The sequence below is a fragment of the Nannospalax galili genome, unplaced genomic scaffold, assembly GCF_000622305.1.
Source record: "Nannospalax galili isolate Female #2095 unplaced genomic scaffold, S.galili_v1.0 scaffold433, whole genome shotgun sequence".
NCBI classification, from domain to species: Eukaryota; Metazoa; Chordata; class Mammalia; order Rodentia; family Spalacidae; genus Nannospalax; species Nannospalax galili.
Genome location: NW_008338715.1, coordinates 3916201 through 3927592, shown reverse-complemented (window position 1 = coordinate 3927592; position 11392 = coordinate 3916201). Strand labels below are relative to the sequence as shown.

Here is an 11392-nt window from a genome sequence, read left to right as displayed (position 1 = left end):
AACTATTATTTATATATATCATAATAATATATACATATTGGAAATTTACTTCCTTACAAAGTAAGTATGCCAAAAGAGACAGTGAGACAGAATGGAGGATGAAGGAAAATAAAGAGAAATCATCATGGTAAAAGTGATTGAGATAAACAAACAGATTCATTGTCATCCTGTCTATTTGTAAATAATCAGAAGGTGAATAGTGAGAGGTGTTATTTTATAATTCCTAAAGAAAAGTAATATTCTGTTATTGGATCCTTAAGACTTTAAATCACAAAATTTTTGGCCATCTAGTATGATCAAGTAAGAATAAAAGCACATTTAAAAAGTGAAGTTTGAGACAGTACAGAATAACAAGTTATTTTAAGAGCTTCACAGTATACATTTGTTAACCTGCTGTCAACAAGAAACATTTGAAATGTTCCTCTGAATGGTAGAATGGAAGTTCATGTGAAATCCAGGCTTTAATCCTTTCTGATCTGTCTCTTGCTTCACAAATTGAAAGCATACTGATCTGTTTTTGATTTGCAGTCTCAGTACTAAGCATCACATTGAAACAGCACAGACTACAGTGTCATTTGATGTACCAATGCCAAAACCACCATTCCATTGTCAGGGTAGAAGAATCTCATATTTGTGGTAAAATTACCTATTTGAAATGAAGGTGCTTATAATTCTTCCATTCAAAATTAATTCATTCAAAAGCCATGTATCAGTCTCCATCTTCAGGTATACACAGAGGAAAAAGAACTCTTTTTGAAATGACTAATCTTTTTCAAGGGCTTGACTGACTTTCTAAGACCTGACTTTCTAAATAATTGTCAGAAAGCTTCTCTGGATTGTTCAATATAGAATATAAAACTCTTGCCTGGTATGGTGGCATATACCTTTAATTCCAACACTCAGGAGGTGGAGTCAGGCAGATCTTTGTGAGATAGAGGCCAGCCTGGTCTATATAGCAAGTTCTAGGTCAACTGGGGCTACAGAGAGGCCTTGTCTCAAAAAGAGTTCCCCCTTTTTTTCTCTAAAGAAAGAATATAACATTCTATTTGATGTGTATCTTCTTCCTTACACCAAAAATAAAAGATTTGGGACTGGCCTTTCCTAGATAGCTATGTTGATGAGTCGCATGTTGAAATTAAATTGCAAGTCTTTGTTCATATTTGATTAGGCATCTAACACTCATTTCTAAAAGCAAATATACAGAGATGAGGAGGCAACGATCAGGATTCAGTGAGCTAGATGATTAAGAAATGGGCACTTTTACATAACCACTTTATTTTTTAACCCAGTTTGAGCTTTTGTCCTTTGATCTGTGACAGATCCTTGTTTGTATTTGGGGGTATTGTTGTTACTATCTGAAGTTAGTATTCAAGGGACATTTTCTTGCTACAAATAATTTTGTGTTTATTTCTGCCCGAAAGATTTTAATAGTATGAGATCCAGTATCATATTAGACGCAAAAAAGGAAATATCATCAGGAATTGGCCAGTGAACACACTTCAAAAAGTATTCAAAATTGGGATTGCAGAGATGGCCAGCAGTTAAAAGCACTGACTGCTCTGGCAGATGACCTGTGTTTAGTTTCCAGCACCCACATGGTAGCCCACAACTGCCAGGAACTGCAGTGCCAGGGTATCCAGTGCGTTGTACTGGACTCTGAGGGTGCATACAAATATGCAGGCAAACATGCATGCATATAAAATAAAAATAAATAAATGTTTAAAAAATTAGTTTACATTTTAAAGGAAACATCAATATCATGTAACAATTTTCATTTGTTAGGTTTTTGTTGTTTGTTTTTTCTGGGGTCTCTACACATATGGTATACAACAGTGTAAAACACTGTTCATTTGGGTTTCTTGGAGTTTACATTACAGTGTATTTTAAAAGTTCATAACTTTTTTCTGCATATGCAGCTTTTTCTTTCTCCTATAAAAACCAATTTATTTGTGTCTTCAAACTGAGTAACCAATAAGCTTTAATGTTTCAGCTAAAAAACAGTGACAGATGGTCTATAAACACTGAACTTCTTGGAAGTCTTCAGCAATTTCACAGCTGCTAGAAGGGAAGTTTACAAACCAGAAGTTAGTTGGAGGGAAAGGAAGTGACAAGGTAGACAGAACCCTGGAAACCAGTGTCAGAATTCAATGTGACCTCCATCAATTGGGGAAACAGCCAGAAGCAAACAGAATTTACTACATCAGAGACAGGTGCCGCTCCAGAGAACAGACACAAGTTCCTTTGCACACAAAAGATGGAAGGCGACAGGTTCTGTGCAGGTTTTCAGTTAAAACATCTAGGCATTGGCAACAAGCTGAATTTTGTTTTTGTTTGTTTCTTTCTGTGTAGTCTATGCCATCACTCAAAAGTATAATTGCCATGCCTTATTGTGAGTGTAGGCTGAAGGAACAATGTACTAACATCTTAAGATTGCTTCCTGTTAGGGATGCTGATAAGGAGGACCCAATGAGGTCTCTCTAAATATCCAATATTACGTGGCTTTGAAAAAATATTTCTTACATTAGGTGAATCCAGTGAAGTATGAGGATTTAATTACTTGGTTATTCTTCCTTAGCAACACACACTTAGGGCTTGTCTCTCTTTCTGCTGTTTGTGAAGCATCAACCATCTTGCTCCATTTCCTACGTACATAAGGTATAAAAACACAAATGACAGTAAAAAAGAAAACTGAACTGTAGGTAGTGATTCTTTTTGTGGTATCAGCAAAAAAGGTTCATAATGACCAGAATAAGAAAACTATGAATTTTTGTTTGTGTCTAAAATTATTTTTACATATATTTGTGATTACAGTATAAGTGGTAGATGAATCTCCTATCATGACTATGTATCACTCCTGTAATTACAGATTAGTCACTGACCGTGACATGTACCAGTGTCTGAGGAAGCAGTCTTCCCTAAAAGCCAAGTGGCTGACACAGAATGTTGCTTCATGCAGCCAACATTTTATCCTAATACCTACTTCTATGGACAGCCATTGTGGTCAGCCCTTCAGCTTTAGTAGGACTTTAACAAAAAGAAACATAAATCAATAAAATGAAAAAAGGATCAACTTTAAAACTCAGTCTCTCTTTCTAGATTCATAGTTTCACTATCAAAAGTGTTGGAAAAGTAAATTCCAAAGTAAGAAAAATACTTGAATGAACCAGAAAGGAGTGATACACTGGGGAAGAGATAACCAGAGGATTATCCATGAAAGCGTTAATAGCTGTGCTAGAATTCATTTCTGCAACTCTTCCCTTCTATCATTTATCAGTTTCCCTTTACAGTCTATGCTTTCTTATAAGCTAAATGATAAACTAAAATATTGAGCCACCAGCTTCCTGCTTATACAGAATTTTTCCAAGTTTAATTGCTTCTTTATTGCATGGTCTAATTTTTCAATATAGGAAAATATTTTAGGTCATAAAGCAAAAGAATGAATATTTGTCATTTAGTATTCTTTCGTGCCTATGTTTAGTATATGTGCATATTTGTGTACATGAATGTGCTTGTGTGTGTGTGTGTGTGTGTGTGTGTGTGTGTGTGTGTGGTGTGCATGTGAAGACAGGCCAGAGGTGGACATCAGGTGTCTTCCTCTAACACTCTCCATCTTATTTTTGAGATGGTTTCACAGTGAACCTGGAGCTCACTGATTCAGCAAGACGCACTGACCAGTGAGCTCCAGGGACCCTCCTATATCCACTCCAACATTAGCAATACATGTGCACAGGCCCACACCTACCTTTTGATCTGTGTGCTAGGAATCCAAACTCAGGTCCTCAGATTTGCATGATTAGCACTTTACAAACCAAGTCATCTCCCAGGCCAATATTTTACACTTTAAGTTGTATAAAGCAAAATCAGAATGCTGCATACAAACATCTCTCCTCATTTTTCTCCTAATTAATCAATTTAGACAGTGTGTAATAATTAAGGAAAGTATTGAGTGATGCAGGCATATCTTACCTCCTTTTTATCTTTGAAGGAACAGAAATTCTTGAATGTTTTTCTGTTTTTGAGGTTTTTACACTAGCTTACTTAAAGTTACACCTTTCGTTTTCTATTTAAATACTTAGAATTGATTCAGAAAATTACCTTTTCTGTTGACTAGAAAATTTGTTTAACTAATAAATATTCTACAGCAGATATGATTTTTATTTAATTTGTTTTAAAAATGTTTTATAGAATAAATCCTTTGTAAAATAATCTTAAATTTTGTATAAAAACAAAATCATCAATGCTTAAGCTTTATGATCTTCCATTTTTGTCTGAAAGGCACTATAAAACTTTTTAACTTTAAAATATTATATCTATTATGTCTAATTCCTCAATGGAAAGTAATGTCCTGACATACCTGTTACCTGGTTGATAACAGCCCCCCCCCCCCATTGCACAGTGGAAGAACATTTAAACATATGTGTGGTGGAAATTCAGCAAGTGGGTGCTGAATACTTGGTGAAGCCTTTGTTGAGTTCTATGCTAATTCCTTGCAGAGCATACAGAAGGCAAAGACATGGCTTATTTAGCAAAAGAACTGATATTTTTCAAATCTAATGCAATGTCAGACTATAAGAGCCTTTAAATTAAGAGGTTTTCACTCTCTCAATTTTGTGGTTGAAAAATTTGTTAGTTGATTTAGAAAACATTAACATTACTAGTGCCAAGTATTCCCTTATTGCTTTTAAAACATTTCCTGTGAGTAGATAAATGTCTTGTTTTATTAACTCAATCTAGATTACTTTTATTTCCAGGTAATTGTATCTGTATGCCAATGTACAAAATAATACAGAGAGACCATGTATTCTTTATCTGATTTCTGTCAGTGTCTTGTGAAACTGTACTACAGTATGACAACAAGGATAATGATCTTAGAACACTCCACCAATCTTAGGTTTCTTCAGTTTTATTTGTACTTAACTACGTTTGTAAATATATTTAATTGCATGCAATTTCATTTTAAATTAGATTCATGTCCCCACCATCACAGCCAATATGCAGAAAATTTCATATTTCTATCACTGCAGGATGCTTCATGCTGCATCCACATCCACTTACCTCCCTTTTCTTTCCATCTTTTATCCCTGACAACCACTCATCTCTATCCATTTACATAATTATCCATTTAATAAACATTTATACATATATTAAATGGAATTACATAGTATGTAGCATTTGGAGATTGGCTTTTCTCTCTCAGTATAATCTTTAGAGATTTGGCTAGTTTTTAAAGTGTACAATGGTTTGATTTCTTTGGATTGCTGAGTACTCATCCATGGTACAAATATACTGAAGACTGTTTGACTATCAATCAGTTGAAAGACATTTAGGCTCTTTCCAGTGTGGGGCTCTTACAAACAGAGCTGCCATAAATTTTCATTTCCAAATCGTTTGTGTGAAAATGAATTTCAGTTTCTGGAAATGAATTTCTGGAATCAGTGTCCAAGAATTCAGTTGCTGGGTGGAATATCTTTCTAGTTTAATGAGAAACTTCAAAACTGGGTTCTAAGGTGATTGTTATTTCGCATTCCCACCAGTAAATCGTGAGAGATCCAGTTTGCTTATTCACTGACATTCAGTATTTTGATCACTTTTACTTTGTACATGTAGTGTTATCTCATTGTGGTTTCAAGCCATATTTCTTCAATGGCTAATAACCTTTCTTTTCATCAGTTAACTTGACATCACCTGTGCATATCCTTTTCCATGAAAGGTCTGTTTACAATGTTCCATCAGTTTCTAACTGGATCTTGTTTGGTTTTAGTGTTGACTTTTGTTGTTTAGTGATGACTTACAAAAGTCCTTTCTGTACTTTACATCCTAGACCTGTGTTGATTGACAACTATTCATAGTCTTGTTGATTATATTCTACCAGTCTATAGCTTATATATTCATTTTTCATATTTGAATTAATATACCTGGGTATTCAACCTGCTTCTTGCTACAATTTGTGCTTCTGTTTCTTCAGTCACATTTCCCTTCTCCATTTATCATAAATATATGCTTTCATGTATCATTTCCATGCATGGCCCATGTGTATTTAGTAGAATGATTCCTCTGATTTTCCATCTTGCTCAAATGATTTTGCAAGGTGGGAGGTTGTTACAAGTTATGCTAATAGTATGTTAGGAACTCAGATTATCTGACCACAAAAAATGAAACTTTGTTACTTCAATATGCCAAAGGTTGAACAACCAGTTGGAAAATGGAAAATGGAAATATATATATGCATATTGCTTGATAAAGTTGTACTTTATTTAAAATCTTTAAAAATAACTGATTTTTATGATATTTGTAAGGTCACCAAATTAGTATGCTTACTACGGTGTACTAATGAGTGATTATGCTTTACTTCAATTTAAATATTTTTCATAGAATTTTAAGAAATGTCAAAATCTTCTGTTGTGTCAACAACTGCTCTCCAAATGAGTGTTCTGTCATAAATGTTGCCTTTTTTATTTACTTTCATTGAAAAAAGCACAATGGTTTATGTGAATGAGGGACTGTTTTGTTTAATTTTGGCTTTCTTTTTCCATTCTGCCCCCTCCCCTTTTTTCTGGCTTTAGCTTTGTGTTTTATTTGTATGGATGGCAGTTATTTTATTTCTTTTCTTTTATTTGAATTTCAGTTTCTAGCAAGCACGGGAATATATTCTTGCATACACCTTGGGAAAGATAGCATCCTAAATGTGGCTTATCAACACTGTAAATTCTTTCTTTCCCACTGACTCGAATATGTGCATTGTTGGAAATGTATGTGCCAGTGGCATATTTTTTAGTCTAATTAGCTGCCTGCCTGTACTCAGGACTATGTCAACTGTTGTCATTCTAAATGTTTCCTTTCGTTTTTTCAAGCACATTTGCCTGATTGACCTTTCTTTTCTCTGTCTTTCTATGGGGCTGCTCCAGGAGCCATGGCTAATCATCTTATAAGCAATGCTCTGCTTCGTCCGCATGGTACTAACAATCCCTATAATACATTGCTTGGGGAACCGGCGGTCTGTAACAACCCTTCTGTCAGCATGTACAACGCACAAGGTGTGCTGGAGTTTATCTTAAATTTTTTCAACTGAGAGTCCCACTTTATGTAGCTTTTCTGGGCACATTCTATTTTCTTTTCTCCTCCCTTTTCTTTCTTTTGGAAGCAGACACACAGACTCCTTTCACATTCTTCCTCTCTGGGTGCTTTTATTTTCCATTTTCCTCAGGTTTTCCTTAGAAATAGATTCTTTCTGATAAACAAATGCCCGATTCATCATTGTGTGTTTGTTTTTCTGTACTGTTATGAAATGTATTGTGGTTTGTCAGTACTTCCCTGTTTTTATTTCTATATTAAATACCTGTGTACTGATTGTGAGAAATGAGATATTTGTCTAAGGTAAGTAAGATAAAGCAAGATTTGATTCAGTAGTCTTAATGCCATAAGATTGAGACCATAAATCTTTCCTTGTTAAATCATGAAGTTCATTCTGGCCATAAAGCATTAGTATTGATGAAAGCATTAGATTAACTCCAGGGGAGAGTCCACTGAACTAAGAAGTGGAGGAAAGAGCAGCAAGCTGGGCTGCAGCAGCCTCACTTCTCCTTGAACTTCCCCATCACCTATAGAAGCTGGTCCAGGCAAGCCACAAAGTTGCTTTTTCTACTGTGGCTTTGTGTGAAGATGGTTTCTCTGTACATCATCTTGCTTGAAAACTATGTAAAAAAAATGCCTCTCTCTCAAAATAATTCTTATAGCACAAATGTTTAGACTTGCTCTTTACCTTTTATTAGTATAAAAATTGTGTGTTGGGGGGGGCTGGAGAGATGGCTCAGTGGATAAGAGCACTGGCTGTTCTTGCAGAAAACCTGTGTCTGAATCCCAACACCCACATGGAAGCTAACAATCATCTATAGCTCCAATTCCAGGGGATCAGATGCTCTCTTCTGTTCTCTGTGGGCATTGCATGACACAGGTGCACTTACATACATGCAGGCATACCACTCATACACATAAAATAAAAATTAAAAAAAATTTAAGTATAAATATTTATTAGGGGCACAAAACATTTTTAAGTATCCTATATCTGTGTCTATAAGGATACCACAAAAATTATTCAAATAAAGGTTTCATAAAATAAAAATCCTAGCTAGTGATTCATTTATTTAAAATGATGTTTCTCAGAAAATTCAGCAGGAGTACAGACTTCTATGTTTCCTTAACACTGAATGTAATAGGTTAGCAAATTTGAATAAGATTTCTGTTATCCAGGGTGGGCATCTTTGGGAGTTTTTTGTTGTTGTTGTTTGGGTTTGTTTGGTTGATTGGTTTGGTCTTATTTTCTTTTCATCTGAGGTGAAGGATTAGTGGTATGACTATGTAAATTATTTCAAAACTACCAAAGTCATCCATTGAAAGATAACTTCAAGATGTTTGCCAATGCAACAAATAATTCCACAAACTTTAATTCCACAAAATTTCTTAAAATTTACATGTCTAAGAAGCACAGAATTTAAGAAACAAAGGAAGGCTGGAGATGACGAATACTCCATTGCTTTCTGTGAGCCTCCTCTTAATTATTCCAGTAGCGAGGCCCTTCCCACTTCAGGATCTCTGTATTTACTGTCAAAGTGCCCATTTGTTTTTGATATGCATACCTTTTTTTTTTTCTGGCTGTTGATACTTAGATTTGTCTATAGAGGGAAGAAAAGCAAAGCTTTCTTCTGCTTTCTCTTGATCATGCTTTAAATACTTGAAGCAACAAACTTGGATCACTTTGTTCTACCATTTCTGCAATGAAACAGAACTATTAATGTGAGACAGTTTGGTGGGCCCTTTTTCTTGGTCACCCACTCTACACTGTCTCTTCTCCATCAGGGTTCTATTCTATGATAGCACTCTGTGAACTGTACACTACACAGTATCCAAGGTGTGCTTTGGCAGAAGAGTTAGATAGACCTTGTTTTGGTTTGTTTTTTCTTTTTTTTCATAGGCTAAATGACAATTAAATGTGTCATTATAAACAATTTAAAGTATGAAGCCACATTAGTACATTTTGAATGACTTTAATTGAATACTTGCAGCATATCGGCAAATTAAACGTATTCAACATTATCCCTCTTACACAAGATGTTGGTAATTGTTTTTAAATAGCTAATTTGGAACATATTTTGTTTTCCTTTTTTTGATTTTATATACAATTTGTAATTTCTTATATGAAGAAAAACAATTATTAATTGAAATATTTTCCCTAATTCAATATCTGCCTTCCTATCTTAATCCCCAAATAGAGGACTTTTTAAAGGATGGAACACTTATGTAAAAAATTTTAAATCAGCCAGTTTTGGAGGTAAACCCCTGTAGTCCCAGCATCCAAGAGGCTAAGGCAGGATGATTGCACATCTGAAGCTATCCTGGGCTATATCAGTAGACAAAATATGTATGTGTGTGTATATATATATATATATATGTGTGTGTATATATGTATATATATAAATTTTCACAATGTGAAATTTAAATTAATACCATATGCTTATAGTGTTATTCTTATGGAATCTATTACTGGTTGTTATTAAAATTCTCAATAAATATGCAAAGACTTCATCTGGATGAATTTGTCTGTTATTTCAGTAAATTCAATAAATTCTGCTGACTTAAAAAAAAAAAAAACCCTAACTGAGGTAATTTCATTAATGTGAGTCAAAGGTAGAATTGTTCAGTTATTTTATGTTATAGTTCTTTTTAAGGTATTAAGGAGCTATAGTGATGCTTAAATAATTCTTTAAAACTAACCAAAAAAATCATGGTGATTGTCATATTGCTACTAATCTTATGCTTTCAGATGAATGCACTTATATACTTACTGGCAAGGTGAAATCTTACATGAGATATAGGTGGCTCGGTATGTACTGGAGTGGTTTATGTTGAATTGCCACTGAGTTTGCTCTGTGGATCCTCTTTTCAGTTTTCCCAATGTTATCCAGGCATTGAAACATTCAGATTTAAAGTTTCTATGCACATTTACAGTGCATTTATTGAAAATATGTAAAGATGTGTTCATAGTGTCACTGAAATATGTAGAGTTAGAAATAAAAATGAATAATACACTTTTGTTATACTGAATTTAGTGTCTATGTGTGAAAATACTTAAAACTTCAGGCATGGCATTTCTGCACCATTATCATCTTGTCAGTATTAGAAATTCAATTTTTATGGAGCTAAGTCTCATTGAAAAACCTGTCAACACAACATTATATAAAGAGGAAGTCATAATTTTATTAAAATAATTTTACATTTCAAAGTAATTTAGTTCAATTTTAAAACTTTAAAAGAGACATATACTCACAGGATGGGATGTGCAAAAGAATGCATTATATTTGATAAGAATGCAAAGTTATAAAGTATATATATCTCAATATTACATTATGCCTTCTAAGGCCTCTGGCAGAGAGAAACAGGAGACTGCAACAAAGCAGGGAGAAATCCAGGGCACCCTTTCGGCTTCTTGCTCTTCTAGATTAGCTGGGTGCTCTTAGATATTGCCCAGGCTCTGTTTCCTCATCCAAGCAGCCTACAAGCATTTATATCTGTTGGTAAGGAGCTTGGCTCTTTATTTTAAAATCTCATTCTAAATCAAAGTCAAAACCTTAAATGAGAGATCATCTATATTTTTAAATATTCTTTTGTAGGAAGCAAATCAATATTTAAATTATAAAAAGCATCCCTTTGGTCAGTGAATATGACCAGAGTGTGCATCTATTGAAAATGTCACAATGAAACTCATTAGTTTGTGCAGTTAGAATACACCAACAAAAATCTTAATGACAAAAGAAAAGACTGGTTGAATTATAAGTTAGAGTCCCTTGAAGTCATCTAGTCCAGTGATTTTACTGTCTTTTATTTGAGGATATTTTAACATTCCTCTAAACAAATCAGGAAGACATTTTCTTCTGATTAGTTAGCTTTTCTTTAAAAAATAATTTCTGCTGGTATTGTATTTTAAAATATCCACTCTTAAAATACTTTATTGAGTATGATGGTACCACAATCCAAAGGAAAACATCCTACTGTTGATAAATTTTTTTCTCCTACACATTTTGATGCAGAATAATAAATAAGTTTGATCTTTTGTCTCTGTAGTTAAACAGCTTCTGCACGAGCTCCAGAATTGACAGCCTTGATCCTTTTCATGCTTAAACAACACACCATTTGTATAGGTACAGTGGAGAAAAAGAATGATTGTATAGGGAAAGAGAACCTCCATAAGTTACACCAGAACACAGTTATGAAAACCTTCAACTCTGGTTTTCCTTTGGATTGTGACTTTAATTTCACTCACAAATTTAATTTATATGACATTCCTTATAAGTATCTTTACTTTAGCTTATAAGTAGATGCATACTAATATCACACACCT

At 34.1% G+C, this 11392-nt stretch overlaps 1 protein-coding gene across 18 annotated transcripts in view; it reads left to right on the top strand.

The window, feature by feature from the left end:
* The window catches only part of Adgrl3 (adhesion G protein-coupled receptor L3), an 877792-nt gene that overhangs the window by 825505 nt on the left and 40895 nt on the right, over window positions 1-11392 (top strand). For 9 of the 18 annotated variants that reach the window (XM_008833274.3, XM_008833268.3, XM_029563593.1 and 6 more), the window contains one exon: window positions 6906-7034. The exons of the other annotated variants lie outside the window; for them this stretch is intronic. In XM_008833274.3, coding sequence (XP_008831496.1) covers window positions 6906-7034 — 129 coding nt within the window. The remainder of the gene's footprint in view (window positions 1-6905; window positions 7035-11392) is intronic. 18 annotated transcript variants of the gene reach the window in all.